This window comes from Ambystoma mexicanum, chromosome 8 (assembly GCF_040938575.1).
Source record: "Ambystoma mexicanum isolate Mex_15411 chromosome 8, UKY_AmexF1_1, whole genome shotgun sequence".
NCBI classification, from domain to species: domain Eukaryota; kingdom Metazoa; phylum Chordata; class Amphibia; order Caudata; family Ambystomatidae; genus Ambystoma; species Ambystoma mexicanum.
Genome location: NC_090929.1, coordinates 1,233,913,314 through 1,233,936,250, shown reverse-complemented (window position 1 = coordinate 1,233,936,250; position 22,937 = coordinate 1,233,913,314). Strand labels below are relative to the sequence as shown.

The 22,937-nt window shown below is 46.2% G+C and overlaps 1 protein-coding gene across 1 annotated transcript in view; it reads right to left on the bottom strand.

Moving 5' to 3' along the window:
• NOC3L (NOC3 like DNA replication regulator) overlaps positions 1-11,687 on the bottom strand; it is a 775,720-nt gene extending 764,033 nt beyond the window's left edge. Inside the window, exon 1 of the mRNA XM_069611339.1 lies at positions 11,533-11,687. Coding sequence (XP_069467440.1) covers positions 11,533-11,541 — 9 coding nt within the window. The 5' untranslated portion in view covers positions 11,542-11,687. The remainder of the gene's footprint in view (positions 1-11,532) is intronic.
• Between the last annotated feature and the right edge of the window lie 11,250 nt (positions 11,688-22,937).

The following is a 22,937-nucleotide window of genomic DNA, read 5'->3' as shown; positions in this document are numbered from 1 at the left end:
TGTATTTATTATGACGGCTTCATGATTTCCAAAACACTGCTGCGCGAGTGGTGTCCCATGTCCAGTTTTTTTCTCACATCTCACCTGTTCTCCGCCAGCTTTTCTGGCTCCCTATTGAGAAACAAGTATATTTCAAATCCCTGTGCATTGTACACAGGGCGTTTTATGGGATGGGGCAGAGTTTTTGCAACAATAATTCCGGACATATGTCCCCACAGCTGTGTGCTCCCTTCTCAGGATAATGCTGTTATCTCAGTTACTAGGAGTCGGCTTCTTCGTGTTGGCAGCTGGGCTTTTTCTGTGGCAGCCAGCAAGCTCCTCTTTTAGGCTAGGGTGGCTGATGGTTTATGTTCTGCTGGTTCTTTAGCGGCAAGGTGCCCACAGGTAAATGTGCCCTTCATGAATATTGTAATCAATCAGAAGCCAGTGGTAGAAGATCATGCTGCGTTTTGTTATGCCTTTCGATACGTGGCTTCTGGATTGCTACCTATGTAAATTTAAACCCGATAGATGTGTTGCTCCATGAGTATTCTTCCTCTGTGCGTTATTCAGCTCCAAGTCCCTTTTAATATTGCAAACACTGATATTATGGTTCTATGTCCCTTTGCCGACACCAGCTTTTTCAATGTATTTTTTGATTAAAAATTTACTTCGAAAAAACAAATCAAATTTATTTTGTTGTAATTTTGGGGGAGAGGGTCCCTCCCAAATCCCTGCCTATCCCTATACTGTTAACCCTACCCCAGCTCCCTCCCCCCATATATTTTGTTTAGTTTTTCCGATGTACATTTTTCATAAAAGATGAAATCGAAAAAAACTGGTGTCAGCAAAACAACGCAATACCGATATTATGCCTGTGTTATCTGGTTCCTAACATGCACTCTACCAACCTTTTCAGCTTCCCCCTGTAACTGACATCACCTCTCCCCAAACCACCCAATACTAAACACAATGATAAGAACCACCATTAAGCTCAAGACCAACTAATGGACCAGGTGGTAATTATAAAGCAAGCAAGCCCACATAACAGTCTGGTGCGCCCAGTTTTAAAACCCGATCGCACTTTGTTTTATTGTGGATTTTACAATTTTGTATGCACATTGTAAGACAAAGGCAGTCCAAAACCAACATAGCTATGGACTTGTAGTCAAATTACACAGATGCAAATATATAACAAACCTTGATCTAAGCATTGGGTATTTCACACAACATTTAAGTGTAGAAAGCCAGAAATACACTGCATTCACTTTTAAGGGAATGCATTTCCAATTCACTAGAATAATGCAGGGGTATAAGAATTCGCCCAGCACATTCTCAAGTAGAATACAGAGTTTGTTGACAGACATTCCTAACTGTTGGCAATATGTAGATGACATTTACATCACCCATGAGAATCTCAATGAACACTTGCAACAAGTAGAAGTAGTTATTTACACATTGGCTGCAAAAGGGAACCTGATTAACTTCAAGAAATCAAGAATAGCTCATTGTGAGGTTACCTTCTTAGGGTTCACTCTTTCAGATGAGGGCAAGAGGCTTGACAGCAGATTTTCTTGAGAAGTGTGCCAGGATACGGCCGCCTAACACACTTAGCCATTTGAAGGCAATTATAGGCCTTTTGAATTTTGGCAGATCTGATGCGTCTAATTTTGCCGAGCTAGTGAAACCATTGTATGCTTTGATAAAAAACAAAATTTCAAAGCCGCTCATTGGTTGCCAGAACACACACAACATTCTGCACCATGTGTTAATGACTCAAAACTGGTCCTTTGCAAGACAGAACTACAGAAAAAGACTTAGAAATAAACCTGTTGGTGGGGGATAATGTTTTCACATACACAGTTTGCAATCTAGGGGAGACTAAACCAATTGCATATAAAAGTCACATGTATATTCCACACCTGAATTAAGATTTACAACCGAGGAAAAGATTCGGTCTTCGGTTCAGATGATCATTCAGAAGGAAAGGCCATTGGCGGCTAATAGAACTACACACATAAATAAATACACCTTTAGCTCAATGTGTGGCGACCACAAAAGCTAGCGTGCCCAATGCAATTACCTACTATATGGATTCAATAGTCATTCCTCAACACGCTCCAGATGTAAAGTATCATTATAAAGCAGAATCGCAATTAATGAGTGGATGGACTTGGACAATGGATAGAGAGCCAGAAACCTCAATTCCTGATTGGTCATGCCATGGTCTGATTTTTTCCAAATAATTTACTGTGATGGCTCCGCCATACCAGCTGTTGGAACACGTTCCAAATATGCTGCTGCATGTGCAGCAGTAGTAGGACATTTCACACATGAAGTATTTATACATACTGATATTGCAACAAAGCATCTGGGTTACATTTCTGCCCAGACTGCTGAATTGCATGGATTGCTGCTTTGCGCCAAGCAGACTCTGGGAAGCCCACTCTAGTAGTCTCAGATCCAGATTCCATTGTCAGGGCTTACAACACCTAATTGCATTGGTGGATTCAGAATGATTTAAGAGATATTAGGCATACAGCTATTGCTTCCAGGCAACTCTGGCAACAAGTTTGGGGCATTAAACAGACTTACCCTTTGCTATGGGTGATGCACAAAGAGCACATTCTAAAGGGCACATAGCAGTGGCAATGCATTAGCAGATACATATGCCAAGGAGCACACAGTGAGAAAAACTATAGCAGCAATAACTCGCTCAGCAACTGCAATGGATGAGGAAATAAAAAAAGCTTTTTTGAGTATTATATCAAGGCCGAAAGGTTTCCCAAGTAATTACATTTAGGACATTGAGAATAATAAAGCAGTAGTCACAATCCCTATAAAAAAGGGGATCGTATTCAAAGATTAATCCCCAATAGAGCAGACAGGTAAAAGCTAACAGCAGCCACACATGCTTAACTTGCATCTACCAATGTTGGGGTTACTGCAACTGCACAGCTGCTCCTCGACAGGTATTGGTGGCCAGGATGAAGACAACAGGTTAAAGCACACATAGCGAACTGTGACACATGTCTGGAGACAGCTATGAAGCACAGCAAAAAACCTAAAAAGAGGCTCCTTTAAGAAAGGCAACCTCGCCTTTTTAGATTCAATATCTGGATCATATAGGCCCACTGTTAGCAGAAACCTGTGCAGTTCCCTCTGGGACCACTGCAAAAGATTTAGGACTACAGGTGTTTGGCAGTAAACCCACTTGGTAGCAGTCTGTACCACACATATTCACTTGGTAGCTGTGGCTGAGCAGTCAGACTTCCCTCAAGAAGAGTTAGGCAGTATACAGAGTATTCACGATGGGTCAAGAGAACACAGTAGAACAAGTAAACACTGACCAGGGCTTGGTGTAAAAGAGATATCATTATTTTTTTAAAACAACATCTAGAAAAACACACAGGGCTGATAGTAAGCAATTCAAAAACACGGTCACTAAAAGATATACACTCCCTTAAAAAGAATATTAGACAAGTCTTAAGTAAAGCTCCACTTATTTTCAGTCAGCGGTGAGCGCTTAACGTAGATGGCACTCTAATAGTTCGTTTTTTTAAAAAGGGAGAGAAAAGCAGAGAACAAGTTGAAACAGATCCCAACACTTTTATCAGAACATAACAAGAGAGGAAGGCAAAGTAAAACTGAAGTTCGAGTTCAAGAGGCCGGATCCACCTTCAGAGGATCCAAATGAAATGTGTCCAAGGTCACACAGTTACAGTGCACAAAAGTCTTGTAGAGGTTCAAAAAGGAGTTGGACCAAAGAAAGGGACCAGTTAGAGGGTCAAGGCGGCCAGCCCAGTACAAAAGGTTAAGGGGTTATTATTACCTTGTAGCAATCTTTAGAAAGGGAGGCCTGGCGGACACGGTACCTTAAAGTGGTGAGAACGCTCCAGCGGGGGCAGTTGTTCCTGGCAGCGGGTGCAAGTCAGTGCTTCGTCCGGGGGAAGAGAGGATCTTGTCGTGGAGGAAGACAGGAGTCCGTTGCACTGCCAGGGAAGAAACCAGCTGCAGAGTTTCTCAGGTACAAGGAGCGGTCCGGTGATTTGCGGTTCAGTGGTGAGTGGCTATCCGGCTGCCGGGGTGCTTGGCATGGGCAGTTCGACCACAAACCGGGCTGGGGTGTGAAGAAAGAAAGGTAAACTGGTTGTGCCCACCAGTCAGGGGAAGAAGCCTCTCCAGCCGGGAGATCTTCTGTCGTCGGGAAGTGGTGAGTCGAGTCTGCAGGGCTCCACCGGTGGTGTCATCGTGGTAGGTCGGCTCAGCTTCTCCCTCGTCAGATTCTCAGGTCCTGTGGCGACTTCTGAAGTTCCAGTCCCCAAAGCCCTGCTTTTATGCAGAAAACCCCCATTCACTCAGCCTAGCTGTCACTCAAACATGCTAAGTGGTGAGCCGGCCTGGGCCAATCACACAAGAGTGCGACTTGAGTTTCCAAGGTAACTCAGTCCAGGGTGCCTAAACCCCCTCCCGCGCCCCCTGTGGGATCCAGACAGAGTGGCACCACTTTTGGAGGCTTCTGTGGAGAAGCCTGCCAAAAAGTGGAACAAAGGGCTCGACATGGGTTGGAGTCACAGAAGAGAACACAAACGCCATTTTACAATCGAGTCTTGGCAAAAAACACCAACCGGAGAATCAATATTAATTAAATAAACCGGCGGTATGTTCGAGGCTATGAGAATTAAATAATTAAAGTTGGTAGCCTCGAACAATGGGAAAATCCCATTGGAAAATATTTGCGGTTGAATATAAAAAGTAGTTTCCACTGCAACCAGCCAAAACTCGATCAGGGGGGACGGAGACGTGCCCCCTCGACTAAAAGACCCCGGGGCAATCGAATTGCCCTGACCAGTACGTCCACAATATGATGGTTTGTACTGGTTTCTGTTAATAATTTGGGACTAGTAAAGCCAATGGTGACTTTACATGCCCTGGGAGACAGTAGCCAGTCCCAGGGTATGGAGTCTATGGTGGGGGGTCACTATGACACCCCTGTGTTACTGCACGGAGGGTGCTGTGTAACACACATAGGAAAAACACATGACACCCTATGGAGTAAAGGACCCCATAGCCCATAAAACACATTACCAGTCGAAGGAATACCATTAATCATGTCCAAGAGTGGGAGAAAAGAGTCTCACTCTTGGCAGGAGGAAAAAAAAAACTCCAGAAATCCAGCAAAGCTGCTGGGGGACTCACTAGGTTAGGAAATTCAGCCTAAAGAGAAAATTCTCCCTAACACCCACTACCAGCAATAAATAAGTAAAAATATATTCTAGTAATAGTGGACTCTTGCAGTAGGTTCACCTGCATGGTGCCTCAAAGGGATCAGACTGCAAATCACTCATACAGGCACTCCGGGGTGTAGTAGCTATGACAGCAACTCAAACGTTCCATGTGGATAAAGATCCAGCTTTTGCAGGGTAGGCCCCGAGAAAGGCATTATAGGCATGGGGATCAGAGCTGCACACTATTCCCATCCCTTTCGTCCTGAGACAAATGGGATTATCAAATGAGCCAATCATTCCATAAAAGTGTGTCTGACTAAATACATCCTTTCGATGGGGGGGGGGGGTCACTGGGTAGACCACGTGCCTCTAGTGATCAGAAGTTTAAATAATTTACCACGCCAGTCTCTTTGTAGCGGTAAGACTCAATGTGAACTCTTGTTTGGGAGAAAGATGTTTATGCCAAATCTGCACACACTCCCTAGCTCCCTGTCTAGGCAAGAGCAAATGCTGGCGACAACACTGAAGCTGCCGAGGCCAGTCCTGAGGCCACTCAGAGTAGGAGATTGGGAGAGGCACCAGACAAGTTTCTGTGGATCACCTGAAACCCTCTCCAGATGGTTACAGTAATGTTTCCATGCAATCCTCCTCTTCCAGTTGAGGAGCCCTTAGAAGAAGAGATGGAGATCTGACAAATGACGATGATTAGCGTTCAAGATGAGGAAGAATATGCCATGCTTCACTACAATTCCACATTTCAGGGAAGTACTGTAGGTCTGCCAATTTGGAAACAGAAAGCCTATCTGGTTGCTGAAGTAATGAAATCATTATTTTGAACAGACTTTCTGAAAGAACAGTGTTATATAATGCTGGCAGTATATTTCCTTCTACTGCCTCACTGTGTTTCTCATTTCACAGTCTTTGGGGCAGCTGCCTGCAAGCAAAGCAGCTGTTATAAAGCCTTTAAGTTCTTCAAACATTTTAGAGAAAAGAGCTCCAAGAGCCAGGAACTCCAGCCTCAATACAAATGTTTCCTCTAACAATGGGTCATGTGTGGATGCCATCATTTAAGACATTTAATGGCCCTGCTAAGCAGCTGCAAGTTCTCACTTTTTCTGTGATTGATGAATCCAGACTGTTTGCACCCAGTACTCCTGTGTCCAGAACATATAGCGAACTGTTAAGAACTAGGCTCCAGACATTTGCGCAAAATGCTTAGGGTGATGATCACCATGAGATGGGGTCCCATGTGTTTCATGTGCGATATTACAATGCCATTTTACTTGTCAAGCGTGACCCCATCCTGTGGCCCAAATACACTTTCTGGGAACACTGTGCAGTGCCTTTCCAAACCGATAGTCCTGAATTCAAGCACAGTTCCCATATATTTCACTAAGACCACACCAAGCAGGGGATTACAAGTTTGAAAATCATAATATCCCTACAGAGCCACATGATGCACAGCACATGGATGTTGCAGATTCAGTCATTTCTGACAAAGAATACTTTTCAAACATGACTCAACATACCTGGTGGGAAACTGTCCCTCTGTGGTCTACTTGGAGTCAACAGATATAGCAAATCAAAGGTGTTCACACAGACTTGACATGTAGATTCCCACATTTGATGTTTTTATTATTTTTTTTAATACGCAGTTACAGACCACTTGCAGTAATAGCAACTGACCTTCTACCCTGACTGGATGAAAACAGACAAAAATCAAGAACATTAGGAAATGTAGTAAAAAGCCAGGCTGCAACTGCGGCCAACTCTTGTTACTCATACTGAAACCTGCAGACCTCAATCACTCCCCCAGCAATAACCAAACTGCCTTGATAAAGACCCTTTTGGTCGAAAACACGTGTTGGCTGTTCTACCCTTCAAAACATTTCTTGTCCTTGTTGAAGTTTGTAAATACAACCTATCGCAAGTACATGCCTGACCTGCCTCATGCACAATAAGATTGCAAAATATTAAATGTGCCATCACATGATTAACAAATAAAGCACTGGAAATAACTCTTTGATAAACACTGCACGAGTGAAGCTGAATTTTGGTCTTTCTTTATCCAGCTTGGCTATCAGCCTATATCTATCAAATATATAGTAGCATGTGTCAACAGACGCTCCTTTTATGGTGGTGGAGATGGGACCGTGAGAGCTTAGTCTCTCATCTCCCACCTATATCCTATTAAGCGGATAACAACGTCCATCGAGCCCAGACTTGCCAGGAATTGAGAAAGAGTTGCGCTCCTGCAGCGCTCCCTTTCAAGGAAGGTTTGTTTTAAGGATTAACAAATGGGTGTCTTACTTGGGACTTCCTGCTGCTCTTGCCGGGCCCTTGCCTGCCCAACACTGGCACAGACTGCACTCTCGCTGCACTCTGCGCATGCCGGAGGACTTAATGTCCTGGAAGTCACGGCAAAAGAGGTCCGACCTGCAACATCTCTACTCCCACACTGCAATATCACCAGCACTTGCTCATATTTACAGGGAGGGGGGGAGGGGCGAGGGGGATTTTTGTCCCACCATTTAAAATCAAAAGTCTGCACTGGTGCTTACATACATATTTTATACGTTTAAATTAATGAAAATAGTTAGGTGAGGTGCTGCACTAGAAGATAAAACAATAAATATGGTTTATATACACATTGTTTAGGAGTTTATTAGAAGTTCCATGAGGAATTCTCCTGTACACCTATTATATAAAAAGAGGTCTTCAAAACGGCAGTGCTCCAGGACAAGCATGAAGCACAGTCATCCTCGAGCAAGATACCTTCCACCTTCCACTCCACCCAAAAGGTACGAATAATTGAGCTAGAAGCCCCCAACCACTTTTAGAATGAGAAATGTTACTCTAAACAGGTCACCACACTAAAACCATGTTTAACTTCATAGGGTAAGGAATGCAATCTACATGCTTGATTTCAAGCACTCCTTGAGGACCACCAACTCATCTTACTCAAGGTAAATAGGATCCAGTCTCTCATCTGCTGCCCACAACCACTATTGGTAACCTATATAATTTGACTCTTCAAAGTACTAACCACTGAAAGTGTTTTGATTCCCTTTACTCAAAAACACTTTGACGAATTTCGAGTAGAAATACTTTGCTAGGTATGCCGAACCTAGCGATTCTGAATTACCCAAATCACGACAGTTTACCACTGCACACTAGACACGCTTAAATGGCACCTACCTTTGATGCACACAATAGTATTGCCACTAGTTCTACAAATATGGACAGAACGCACAGATACGAGCTCACTAATAATGATTAGTCATATAATGACCTACTCTGTCAACGTCTCTGAGCACAATTATTGAATATCAGTAAGACTGTATAGACAGACCATTCCTTTCCTTCTCTAACTCTCCGGTTTGTCTGCTCTTCTCCCTTTCTGCCCATCTTCCTCCATATCTCCACAGATGACATTGTAACTTAAACTAATGTTAATGATTCCATGAATGCACGCATTGGGTGCAATGGTATGTACCATTTCAGTATAAATGTAACAGATGTAATAAAATGTACTAACACGATATCCTGTGCATCTTTTTTTTGGATTTTCATAAAGCATGAACAAACAAAAACAACAAAAGGCAATTTTGAATCCCAACCCCCCTGAAGTTAGCATCTTCAAAATGAAACCCCCCTCCACAGACTAGTATGCACAATATAATAACCTACCAAAAAGGGAAGGGGAAAGAGGAGGAAAAGAAAGAAAAAATCTCCAACCCCAAACATTTAATCTCATCTTTTAGCCAACCAATAACCTAACACGATATCAATGGGTGACAAAACAAATGTAACATATGCATCGAGCTTCTCTTGTACACATTGCGTGCACCATGCAATGCTTTGACGAAGCCTGATAAAGGGAGAAACATAAGCACGTGTCACAACCAGGTCTATATTGGCTCAAAATAGGACTGGTCCAAAATACCTATTGTTCCTCATGGAACCTCTAATAAACTCCTAAACAGTGTGTGTGTAAACCATATTTACCGTCTTATTTCCTAGCGCAGCACCTCACCTAATTGTTTTCATTCATTTTCTACTTTCTGACTGACTAAAAGTGACTATCAGTCCCAGTTAGGCTACTGCAGCCAGGATACAGTAATATTTCACACCCATCTACTTGATACAGGGTGGCGCACAGGCACTATAGTCACTTTATCCTCCCAATATTGTATAGGTCATTACACAAGGGTGGGGGTACTTTAAGTGACACATGAACACAACAGCCACCTATTCTCACCCACACAGTGAGAAGGAATGGCTCCTCCTTAACACCTAGGATCACACACCCTGCACTCCAGACCCTACCTGAGACTCTGATTTGCTCCCAAGTCTTCCCCTCATGTTAGCAATTGCCCATCCTCCCCTGTTAGCGCCTCGCTCTTTTTTCTCTGCTTCCCTCACCGTGTTCTTCCCCCTAGGATTGTAAGGCACTCTGTTGCTTCCCAAAGTTAGGTCTATGCTGAATAAATATCCTAATAATAGTAATAATAATAATACAGTTGGTTGCACATATGAGACTGAGTTGTTCATCATGTGCCGATAAACCTCACACACTGAAGCAAGATAAACATCAAACAAGTCCCCGTGCTCTGCCACCACCAATAACGAATTCACTGCATTAAAGAAGCTTGTCTCCTCAGGACAGCTCTGAAGAAAAGCACCACATGACGGCAGCCGTCAACCGGCAGCTACTGACAAGGTAAAAGCGGTTTCGAGCAGGGGTGCAGCCATTACTGCGCCCCACTAAACTGACCAACCCAATCTAATTTCTATTTTATTCTCTAATAGTTGGTTGTCTGATGCGTCTAGCCCACAGTTTGTAGTATAGTAATCTTATCTCACATTTGGCCTGATTGTGTTAGTCAGCCATTACTGTACTCCATTAACTACCCCACCCGTCTCATTTCCCATAGTCAGCATTTACCCGACTTGTAGAAGGTAGCAGTTCTGAATTTAGCCTCAATGTTTAAGGTTACCATACGTTGCATCAAGTCTTTTGACAAGTTATGGAGGGGGTAAAATTGTGAAGATTAGCATTGTGCCACATCTAGAGTGAACATTAGCATTACACCACATCTAGACAGAATTGTGATTATGAGCTTGCGCCACATCTACACACAATTGTAAATGAGCTTGTGACACAGACAGAATTGCAAAGATTAGCTGACATCACGCCCAGACAGAATTGTGATTATTAGCATGCGTCACACCCAGACAGAATTGTGATTATTAGCATGCGTCACACCCAGACAGAATTGTGATTATTAGCATGCGTCACACCCAGACAGAATTGTGATTATTAGCATGCGTCACACCCAGACAGAATTGTGGATATTAGCATGCGTCGCACCCAGACAGAATTGTGACTATTAGCATACATTATATTCAGACAGAATTGTGACTAATAGCTTGCGTCACATCTAGATAGTGATGCCACTAACCAACCCTACTAAAAAAAAAAAATCGGACTGCTATGCCTACACCTCTCAAACTCTAACTAAACACAACCATACCTCGAAAGCATACCAACCCACACGCACTTGCCTACATTGCAACAACAAAACAAACCACACATAGCCTTGCGCAACAACACATGACAGCTACCCACCAAAAAGTTCAACGAACAGTGTTAACTTAACTGAGGCTGCCAACAGCACACCACAGCTCTCTTGCTCTTTTCCCGCTCAGCCTTACTAACCCATGCTACCCTCTTTCCTTTCAGATCCGGCAGGGGACCACTCCGGTGGTGATAGTGCCTGGTATAAATATCCTTTTATATTAACATGTCATACCCTACATTCACTGTAAGGTAGTTCATCTGGCACCATCATCCTTCATTCGTATCTCTTACAAAAACGAATCTGTAACTTGCATTTGCCTTCTCAACACTAAAAGTAAATACATACTTATCCTCCATGCAAATTAAACTCAAAATATATTCACGGGTGATGAAAAACAATAATTTTCTGTGGGTATAAGGAACCTTAATAGTTAGCGGCCTTAAAGTAGTAAGTTTGAAACATTAAAAAACGAACGACATACAAAAGCAGAGATCACAAGTGGGTTGCCCACTTGGACCAGCTCACTTGGCCAAAGCCTATCCGGGGCAGCCGTTCAGGACATACAATGTGTGTCAAAGTACTATACTACTCCCTATTCCTCAGATCACCGAGGCACACTTCAGTCCCCATCCACATTTTCTACAGCTCAGCCTCGCCACTGATACCGCGTGTCTGTTTCAGATACGCTCTCCCAACCTCTCGGATTAGTGACTATACCACCTAAGATTATTGCAATTTACCGGCTTCATGGTTCTAGCAGGACGGCCACGCAGACTTCACTCGTGTCTAGTGATGTTCCTCTGCAACACAACTAGTGCTAGTTCCTACTCGAGGAAAGGACCCAGAAACGAGTCACTTGACGTTCACGTCACGTAACGTTCCACGCATCATATTTAGGTCTCGCGGTCTCTCGAGATTTAAATACCCATTCACTGTTTTTTTATCCTAGTGAAGAACTGAACCGGTCTAAAAATTGATTTTTCAGTGCAGTCGTGCATTCCGAGAATAAGCGCCATAGAATCTTGCCTTCTTGCTAAACTTAAGACGTAATGCGTGATCCCTTGTTGTGGGGCAGAACACGTACAGCTGGAACTAGCCCCGAGTGCACCGTCTATGCTACGACATGGACATGTAAGTGTATACGTCAGTTATAATAAAGAAAATGTAGCCCTGTGGGACCTCAATGGGTTTCCTATTTCTTTTCGAGATCGGTACAATTTAAAAAGGACTCGTGGCACGTAAAGGCGTGGGCAAAGGGGGGCAATTGCCCTGCTCATTTATGCCTTCCGCAGCGTGCCCCTCTCGCAAAGAACACTTCAGGTGTCTTAAGTGTACTGTCCGAGGGGACAGCGATCCAGACCCACACGGCCTCACAGTGAATACACAGGTCACATATGAGACGGACATCGGAGGAAGACTTAACATGTCTTTATTCTTCAAACTCCTGCTATTTACTGATCATCCCGTGGCACCCTGTCACTCCTCACGTGATGTGAGTCTTGGCAAACAGTGACGACACCACCCCCCTTACTAAACATAAGGTTCACTCTAGTTCATCTCCTCAATTAGTCGCTGAGGTTTCTTCGGTGTTCTTTGGGGCCTCGGGGAACAGGGAGCTCCACTGACCTCCTGAGGACATGGACATGCCTCCTCGCTGGAGTCCGCCCCATCACCTTCATCGGGCGAGTTCCACTCGGGACCAGGGGCATCCAGATCATGATTCTGGGTTTGGACAACCCCTGGCATCTGCCGAAAATGAGTGGAGTTTCAGGGGATCATCTGTCTCTCACCTTCTGCAGTGATGAGGGACCCTTTTACTCGGACCACTGTTAATGGTTCTTCCCTGAATGGGGCCATGCTTTTCCGGTCTTGCACTTGTCAGGCAATGACCATGTCTCCTGGTTCCAAGTCATTGTCCCTGGCCCTTCTCTCGGTGTCCACCCGTCTCTTCATCTCTGCCTTGCTCCATGAGTCTTTGTCTTGCATCTCCCTGTCTCCCTTATATCTATCTCTATTGCTAATGATGTGAGGTATTCTTGTCCTTATGCTCCTCCCGAACATGAACTCAGAGGGTGTTTTTCCTGTGGTGCTGTGGGGCTTGTTCCCGTAATCCCTTAGCAGTTGGTATAGCATCTTCTCCACGGGTTCCCCTGTGAGTCGAGCAATTTGCACGCTTCCTTTTATGTTACTCATAAATCGCTCTACTGTGCCGTTTCCTTGAGGCCACAGCGGTGTTATTCTCCCGTGATGGAAACCCATGTATTCCGCAAATGTTTTGAAGTCCTGCCCAGTAAATGGGGGTCCATTGCCCAATTTCAGTACTCGTGGAATACCGTAGGTGACAAACATCCTTTCAAGAGCAGGAACGGTGTGGAATGCCAACGTGGAGGGCACCAGCTGGATATCTGGGAACCAGGAATATTCATCGACCACTACAAGGATGTGGTCACCCCCATCAAGAGGCCCAAAAAAGTCCACTGCAATTTCACCCAGGCTCCTTCCGGGAGGGCGGTCATGCATAGGGGATCAGGTCTCGTGTGTGGATTAACAACTGCACAGGTGGGACAGTGCTTCAGCAGCTCTTCTACATGGGCGTCCAGATGTGGAAACCAGAGCTTCTGCCGGAGCATCCTCTTCATAGATACGATGCCCCGATGGCCCTCGTGGGCAAGTTCCACTACCTGCCTGCGCAGAGTCCTGGGTATCACTAGTTTGGTGCCCTTAAGCAACAAACCCTCCTCGGATTTTGCTAGTTCGTCCTTGACTGCCAGTAGACAGCTTATGTCTTGTTTTGATTCCTCACTTGCATTGTTGCCCACCTGACGTGCCTGTTTCCAGTGGCCGGTCTCCAGACACCCCATGATGATTTGCAGCCCTTGATCATTATCTGTCTCTTGTGCTACCTGGTAAGGGTGAAAACCTTTCGGGGTGTTCCCCTGCACTATATAGTGCATGTATTGGTCTGCAATTGATATTGTCACCTGGAATTCCTTGCAGGGTTGTCGTGTGAGGAAATCAGCAGGGTTATGTTTTTTTCCAGGTCTGTGTACTATGCGTAAACTGTAGTCCTGCAGTCTTAGCACCCACCTTGCGATGTGCTGCGGCATTTTAGCTTGGGGATTTCCGAAGATGAACAACACTGCCTGGTGGTCCGTGACCACTGTGAATGGTTTCCCATATAAGAAAAGAGGAAAGTGCTCATAGGCCCAGACTACTGCTAGACCCTCCTTCTCGGCCTGTGACTACGCCTGTTTGGTCTTGAGTAGGCTCCTGCTTGCATATGATACAATGTGTCTGGATTGGTTGTCTTTCTCGTCAATCTGCATTAAGATAGCGCCTAATCCGACTGGGCTGGTGTCAACGACCAACTCTGTTTCCCGTTTTGAGCTGAAGTATGCCATATTTTTGGCATCAGCTATGCGCTGCTTGATCAACTGCAAGGGCTGTTGGCATTTCTCTGTCCATGTGAATTCAGTGTTCTGTTTGGTCAGGGCCCTTAAAGGTTCACTGACAGTTGCAAAGTCGGCATGTAGCACGTACAATAGCTGGCTAGACCAAGGAACGATCAGAGATCTGATGTGGAGTTGGGTGGCTCGGCGTCTGAGTGCAACAACCTTCTCAGGGTCACGGTGATTCCCTTTGAGGAAAACACGTGACCAAAAAACCGGAGCATTTATTTTCTGAACTCACACTTGTCCTTGTTTAGGGTGAGTTGGGCCTCTTCGAGAGCCATGCATACTCTCATGAGCGTGTTCTCGTGCTGCTCCTGGTCTTGGCCGAACACAAGGTTGTTGTTACTGTAGTTCAGACAGTGTCAGACTCTTGAGTGAATACCCCACATTCCTCCTCACCTGTATCCTCTATTGAACTGTCCAATGCTTCTAAAGCCTTCTTTCTTCGCTGTTTCCTTTGTTCTGCAGGTCTTTTCTCCTTCTTCTGATGAAGATAAGGATATGCTCCTTCGGAGGCCACCTTGACTGAAAGTTTTTAACCAGACCAGGTGAACCCCAGGGAGCAGGACCCAAAAGTTTCAGGGAAAAAGCCCCCTGGCTGAAAAAACCCTGGAAGATGGAATATGGAAGTTGATTCCAAATCTTGGCTTCAGGTGGGGATGTTAAGCATTGTGACAATCCGGGTCTTGGTAAGTAGAGAAGAACTCTGGGAATCGTGGTCCCACAGGAAGTAAGGTATGCTGACTGCCTTCTTTGTAACGATCTGGTTCTTGGTAAGTAGAGAAGAACTCTGGGAATCGTGGTCCCACGGTAAGTAAGGTCTGATGACTGCCTTCTTTATACTGCAGAAGGATAGAAGGCTTGCAGCAACAACAGGTAAGTAAACCCAATAGGATAAAGGGAAAGCAGTAAGAGAGAAATTAGCCTTGCTTTAGAATGCTGTATGTGAAAGGTAATGTGTCAGAGGTAAGACATCAGGAGAGAAAGAGCAGAAGAAAAATGGCTCCGAGGGAGGAGATGAACAACAGGAGTCGAGGAGCAGAAAGGAAACAAAAAAGAAAACAGTACTCTCGTGGATGCCGAGTATCGGAGGCAAAGGCAGAGGAAAAGGCGCTGTGAGAGACAGAAATACAGAACGAGACAACAGCGCCGAACTTAAAGGTAAGAATATTCAAACGCTGTGCAAGATCAGAAATACAGCCACCAGAGTCAGAAGACTGCGGTAGCTGTAGGGAAAGGCAACAGGGAAGTAGAATAGAGAAATCGTGAATAAGTAAGCAAAGCGAAACAAAAGTATATAAACCACTATACCTCAATGAGATGAACGATCACCCGAGTGTACGGAGAAAAGGCAGAGCGAGGGAAAAACAAAACAGAGAAGAATGTAGCAACGGAGCGCTGGATAGCTGAAGCGAGTCACTGGAACAACACAGAAACTCTGAGTAGGAACCATAGACGATACAACGCAAGGATTGTATCCCAGATCCCCGTACATAAACAGTAGGGTGCCATGTTGGAAAACGACTAGACCGTTACTGTGGAACTCTGGACCACCATGTTATGTGTATTTCCACTTTTGCCAGCACTTCCAGGGGCGGTGTATGACAGACAGTTAGATATGTGCTTAATGACATTGTGGATCTCTGCTTGAAATATTTCCGCTGCAGATGAGACCCCAAAGCTGAGGTGCTTATATCTATATAGCCCCAGGTGGGTTGCGAAGGTAGTGATGTATCTTGATGCTTTATGCAGTTCCAATTGATGATAAACTTTGTTAAGGTCTAGCTTGGAGAATACGGTTGCTCCATTTAGGAGGTGTACCATGTTGGTTATACAAGGAGCTTTATGGCGTTCCCGGAGTATGGCTTGATTGGATCTTCGCATGTCCACACATATGCGTTTGTCTGAAGAGTCTTTCTTAGGTACAGGGACTATGGAGGACACCCAGGGAGTGGGCCCTTTGGCCGGTTCAATGATGTCCGCTTCGAGCAGCTTCTCAAATTCCTCTTCCACCTGTCATTGAATGTTTATGGGAATGCCCTGGTAGTGTTGTGCGACTGGCAGGACCTTTGTGCCAATGTGCAATTGAATCTGACGTCCATTTAGCTTTCCCAAATACTTGAATAATGTGGGGAAGACTTGTTTAATCTTTGCAGACGGGTCCAGGTATTTGTGCACCATGAGCCTTTTGAGGATATGAATAAGGCCCATATTGATTGCTGCCTTATAGCTCATGATGCAACCACTTTCCGTGGCTGCTTCTAGTACGTGCATGGGGATTTCTTTTGACTGCTTTGTAGCTGCACAAAGCTGTGGAGTAGCCCTTTCAGGGCAGGGGATTCTTTGATCCGTAGGGGTAGATCAACGCTTTGGCCGGTAGTAGACGTGGAGCATGTGGTATGCTTTTGTATAACATTTACAGTAGCCCCAGTATCCACCAAGAACTCAGAGGCAACCTTGTTTATTTGGATGATAAGCGTCAGACTGTGTTTCCCAGAGCATATAGATATCCTTTCCTTCATGGTTCTTCTCGTTGTTTCTCGCTCCTTCTTGTGACTTCTTCCGAGGATGTGCTGTAACCACTTTCGGATTGTGAGTGTTCCACTAAATATCTTACATATCGTCTGGGCCTCCTCCTTGATCTCTGAGCGGGCGGCTTGCTGTCTCTCCAGTCTCCTGACATCCGGTCTCGCCTTTTCTCTGGCCTCTCTTCTTTGTACCTGCGTTGTGGAGGCCCATACCCTTGGCTGGATGCCCTAGGTGGACTCAGCTGTGGTCTTTCCTTGTCCTGTGGTGGTTTTCCGCTCATTCCTTCCCCTCGCAGTTGACTGCGGTACATGCGGCACATCGCTTTGAAGTGGTTCTCCCCTCACAGACTGAGCACTGTTGATTTGTGTGGAAATTCATATCTGCCGCGGTGACAGAATGGCTACCCGTTGCCTTTTGAGACACCCTCCAGCTTGTTGATGGCCTCGCTTTTCCCATGAGGGATCTTTATTTTCGCCTAGTGCCTCCAACTGGGATGCCAATGCTGCATCCGAGCGAGCTAGACACAGGATTTCCTCTAAGTTTCGAGGTTTTTGTAGCAAGCATTTTCTGAAATCTGCACACTCACATCCGACACTGATTTGCGAGCATAGGGTTTCTTCATTTGAATAGTTGGGAAGTCCCAGTGCTTCATCTTGAGCCTCAAGCGCATCACAAAAGCATCCATTGGTTCGCCCTTTAGTTGTTTGGTCGTGTGAAATATGTGTCTCTCATAATCCATGTTCGTGTGTGGGGTGAAATATTCTGTGAGTGTCACTTTTAGGTTTGCGTAGGTGTAAGTGGCGCTTGTGGGGAGCTCGTCCATGATATCTCTGACATTTGAGCCAATTGAGAGGATTAGCAAACTGTGCTTCTTCTCGTCGTCCAGGGGGCCAATTGCCTTTATTCAAACCTCAAAATCTCTCATCCATCTCTTCCACCGTGGGCCAAGTGTGCTGGAGTCAGTGAGATCAAAATGAGTGGGTAGTTGAGTTGTAAGGCTGTCTTGCATCCTGGTGGGCAGCGCTTGAGCCGGCGTTATTGGCACGGTTAGTGCATAATCGTCTGACATTTAGAAATGCTCTGCTGTTTCTCACAGGGTGAGGTTTGCGCAGCACCTTGGTATATGCCTTGGTCTGCCTGAGGCCTGGTCAGGCTGGCCTTTAATTACTGATGGAATTTTTATGGGAGAAATGGCCTGTGGCAAACTGCCGTTCAACCTCTGTTGACACACCACAGTTTTAATTGCAACTGCATGCCTCGTGCCAACACAACACTTGCCTGATGCCTCTTGTCTCTCCTCCACGCTGCAAGATCACGTGCTGCCCATGCATCTGATATTTGTTACCGGACCAGTAGCTGCCTCTGCGTAGGGTCCCTGGATCCAACGCGCTCCAAATCTGCACGTTCGTGAGCCTTTTATGGAGGTGTGCCTCGGCTGCAGCGCACGTGTCCCTGCTCTGATTCTCTACAAGGATCTTTATGTCTTCTGCGGGGGGCTCCGTGTGCTCCTACCCACTTGGAGTTGCCCTCGGCGGGAGTTCACCAGCCCGTCCGGATGCCTGCTGAGGCGGGGGGCCTTCTTGTTATGGGCGGGCTCCGACTCCTCAGAGGCGCTGGACCTCACACACTCCGATGCGCTTGCCCTTGTGCTGCTGCTCAAAACGACGGTGACAGATGCTCAGCCGCAAGCGCCGATTGCACGATGCAAGGTCCGACCGACCTTCATTGCCAGTGTACTGTCCGAGGGGACAGCGCTCTAGACCCTCACCGTACATACACAGGTCACATATGACACAGACACCAGAGGAAGACTTAACACGTCTTTATTCTTCAAACTCCCGCAACTTACTGATCATCCACCGCCTCCTGCTTCCCACTCCACCCCTTCCCGTGGCACCCTGTCTCTCCTCACGTGATGTGAGTTTTGGAAAACAGTGACGACCCGACATTAAGGATGCTCCTTCAACAAGCAGGTAATCACTTGTTTACATTCTCTTTTCTTAGTCTTCTGCCGTCTGGCCTGAAGCAGACATCACGGCAATAGATGGCCATGAATAACATTGGGCAGGGGCCATTGTTAAAAGCAGGCTTAGTTACCACATGCTGTTTTCTCGATGTGCAGCTTTACTCTAAACAAATAACATCTCAGCAACAGTCATTCAGCCTGCTGAGCTACCTTAGTAGCTTACTTATTTAGGATATGTCACTCTACCTTTAAAGCATTGAACATCACATATGGATCCCTGATTATGCTAAAAGCTCTACCATCAACGCAAAATCAGACAAAAGGACTCAGGAGGCATGTTGGAATTGGACAAGGTGAGTTATACTTTAATGTAGGTTTGCAAACCATATGTGCCAATACACCCTATCAGCCCATCACCAAGACTAAATCAAACCCAATCCAATCCGCCCTCTCCTTATATTCCCGCATGGTCTGGTCTCCCATAATAGCTGTCACTTCCGGGTGACCTCTCTCACCCCCCCAAAAGAAAACAGTTTTGTCCATTGTTCACGTCCATTGTCCGTCTTCTACTGTTATGTGTGTCACAGGCTCATCCTGCTCCCCACGATACCAGTCCTCATCGAACTCCCTCACGCCGTCTCAGGCATTCCAGGCACTCAGACACAAATAATACACAAGGCCAGAAGTGGGGTGAAAAAGCACCGTAATGCTAACACACACCCGTGCTTGGGAGGGCTGCATTCGGTTCTGCCCCTCCCAGGTCTGGCTCATTCTTACGTACAATGCAGAAGCTACATCTTATTTTCCACGCATTAATTATCACATATCATAACAAAACAGGTCATTTCGCTGAACAGGGGGAATAAAGTACATTTCGTAACAGCAAACTGTTTTATGTGAGGCAGCCTCTAGCAGCCTTGTGACTTGAGCCAGCTGCATCAGAACTGTGTACTTCTCATGGGAGGGCTGTTCATGCCCATCCTCGAGGCCTGAAGTCATTCCACAGATCAGCTGTGCTGTTGCGACATCATTTGGCACAGATGTTCAGAAGTTAGGCCAGTTCTTAGGCAAGCCTTTAGGCCAGTCCATTTGTATCCGATGAATCGCAAAGAAATAAAAATAAAGTGGAAAAATGTAACATGTAACAATGTGGTCCCGTGTCATCATGTGGTCCTCCTCTTCCGGGTCAGTCGCTCTATTCTGACAATGTCCGGAGTAGTCCTCCGGTGAGGGGTGTTGGGCCAACGCCCGCTAACTCACTTCTGGTCGAGAACATGGGTCTATTGTTATGGCGAGTTTGAGCCGGCATAATCCATGATGGAGGCTCAGATGGCCTTCGCCCAGTGCACCCGAGAGCCTCCAAAAGCCATGTTTCAGCAGTTCTTTAGCGCATGTCCATTACGGAGGCTCTTGAGACAAGTATTACCTACTTCTAATCGAGTGGGGATTTTCCCTATCCAATGCCCGTTATAATAAAAGAAAAATAACAAACTCTCTGGCATATACATATAAAGCATAATAATACTGACATATGACTCTACTACCAGACTCCCACCATATCGGTTTTATGATTTTTTACAATCCCAGTTGTCATATCGTCATAGCGTAACTATCACTAATATCATACTCTCCCCTGTTCGGAGGTCATCAGCATTCACAGACGCCCCTTTTGTGCTTACTGTGCAACTATTTAACTGATCTAACTAATCACCCCTGCACTACATGCCCCAATTCACCTATTTTTAGTTTGTGCAGGGAATTCTATGCTAACCTGCATCTATCTATGGCCCGATCCTGCTTTTCGTTTGAGCAGGTGAACAATATAGCTTTTAATTTGTGTTTTTACAATACATACAATTCTCTTCATAATGTTCAGAGGTTTGCAGCAATTTCCCTAGCTCCTGTTGCAGCATTTCACTTTTGTACTACATTTCTAACAAAGCAAAGGAGGGGCTAAGGTCGGAGCCGGACCGAAGAGGAGGTGAGCTGGAGGGTTCATTGTGTATCCTTACCACTTTTGTTTGTTGACGACGCTGCTGATGCACAACCCAGATTTCACACCGGGTCTGCAACGAAAGTATTGGGCGGGATGGTCAGGGGCTGAGACTATGTACCTGAAAGACATATGTTATGTTATGTTATTTTGCATTTATATAGCGCCTTATATACCATTGGTATGGTCTGAAGGCGCTGGTAGGTTGAACGCCCTTGGGAACCGAAGTTCAGGTCAGTAGAGGGAGAGCAAAAGTGCGTGTGCGCACCGGGTATGTGTGCAGCTGGTGCGGAAATCGAGTGGTAGCTGCTTCTTAGCTGTAGGTGTGGTGGTTGAGAGGTCAGGAGTATGTGTTCGCTCTGGTTGGTTTTACCCAGAGCGAGTGTGGCTGTGTTAGGCCTGAGGAGAACGCCTGGCTGGAGGGTGTGCAACCAGCAATGATTACTTAGAGTGATGTGGAGTGAGCGGGAGATGTAGATATGAGAACAGTTATACCGAATGGTGTCATAGTATCTCTGTGTTTTAGATGAGTGGTGGTGTAAGGGGGAGAGTAAGCGTGGGGTGTGGTATGATGTATGTTTTCAAGTGTTTCCATCATTCCAAAGCATGTTAGGTATCGTCCGTTGCACATATTCGTCCGATTCCTCATACTCGTCCGCTTCACAGATTCGTCGGTCATTATCATCGTCTAGTTCACACCCTCATCCAGTCCGCACACTCGTCTAGTCCACACGCTCGTCCAGTCCACACGCTCATCCAGTCCACACGCTCGTTCCGTCCACACGCTCGTTCCGTCCACACGCTCGTTCCGTCCACACGCTCGTTCCGTCCACACGCTCGTTCCGTCCACACGCTCGTCCAGTCCACATGCTCGTCCAGTCCACACGCTTGTCCAGTCCACACGCTTGTCCAGTCCACACGCTTGTCCAGTCCACACACTCGTCCAGTCTATACACTCGCCCGGTCCGCACACACGTCCGGTCCGCGCACACGTCCGGTCCGCACACACGTCCAGTCCGCACACTCGTCCAGTCCGCACACTCGTCCAGTCCGCACACTCGTCCAGTCCACACACTCGTCCAGTCCACACACTCTTGTAGTTTATACTCGTTTAGTCTGGATACCGGCTCCAAATAGGGCACTCGTTAAGTCTACAATGGTCGTCCGGTCCATCCATTCATCGGAAAAGCCAACTATTTGTTTGCTCTGTCTGTTCATCCATTCCATAAACTCATGTGCTCTATGGTTTTTGTCCGCTCCCTGAATTCATCTGATTAGGCACACTCGTCCGCACCTCACATTTATCCGCTTCACCCAATCGTCCGCTCTATATATACATCCGCATCCGACACTCGTTCGTTCCGTATACACACCCGTTCCTTACGCTCATCCACGCTACCACTTTATTTTTTTGCTCTCCTTATTCATCCGCTCTCTACAATCATTCGCTTCGCACTAGTCTGCTCTCCACACTCGTCCCCACTCCACGCTCCTCAGCTCTCTTCTGGTACCCACGCTCGGCTGCACTCCACACTAAAACCGCTCTCCATACTCATCCGCTCTACGGACTTATCCGCTCTCCGCACTCTTCCGCTCTCCGCACTCATCCGCTCTCTTTTCTCATCCATCATCCGCTCTCTTTTCTCATCCGCCATCCGCACTCTTTTCTCATCCGCCATCCGCTCGCCATACTCATCCGCACTTGGCCGCCCTCTGCACTCGGCCATCCTTCCACTCGGCCACTCTCCACACTCGGCCACTCTCCACTCTTATCCGCTCTCCACTCTCATCCGCTCTCCACTCTCATCCGCTCTCCACTCTCATCCGCTCTCCACTCTCACCCGCTCTCCACTTTCATCCGCTCTCCACTCTCATCCGCTCTCCACTCTCATCCGCTCTCCACTTTCATCCGCTCTCCACTTTCATCTGCTCTCCGCTCTCATCCGCTCTCTGTTCTCATTCGCTCTCCGCTCTCATCCGTTCTCCACTCTTACCGATCGTCCGCACTCCACATTCGTCCGCACTCCACACTCATCCGTTCTCCACACTCATCCGCTCTCCACACTCATCTGCTCTCCACTCTCATCCGCTCTCCACACTCATCCGCTCTCCACGCTAATCCGTTCTCCACCCTCATTTGCTCTCCACCCTCATCCGCTCTCCCCCCTGATCCGCTCTCCACCCTCTTTCGCTTTCTACAACTCA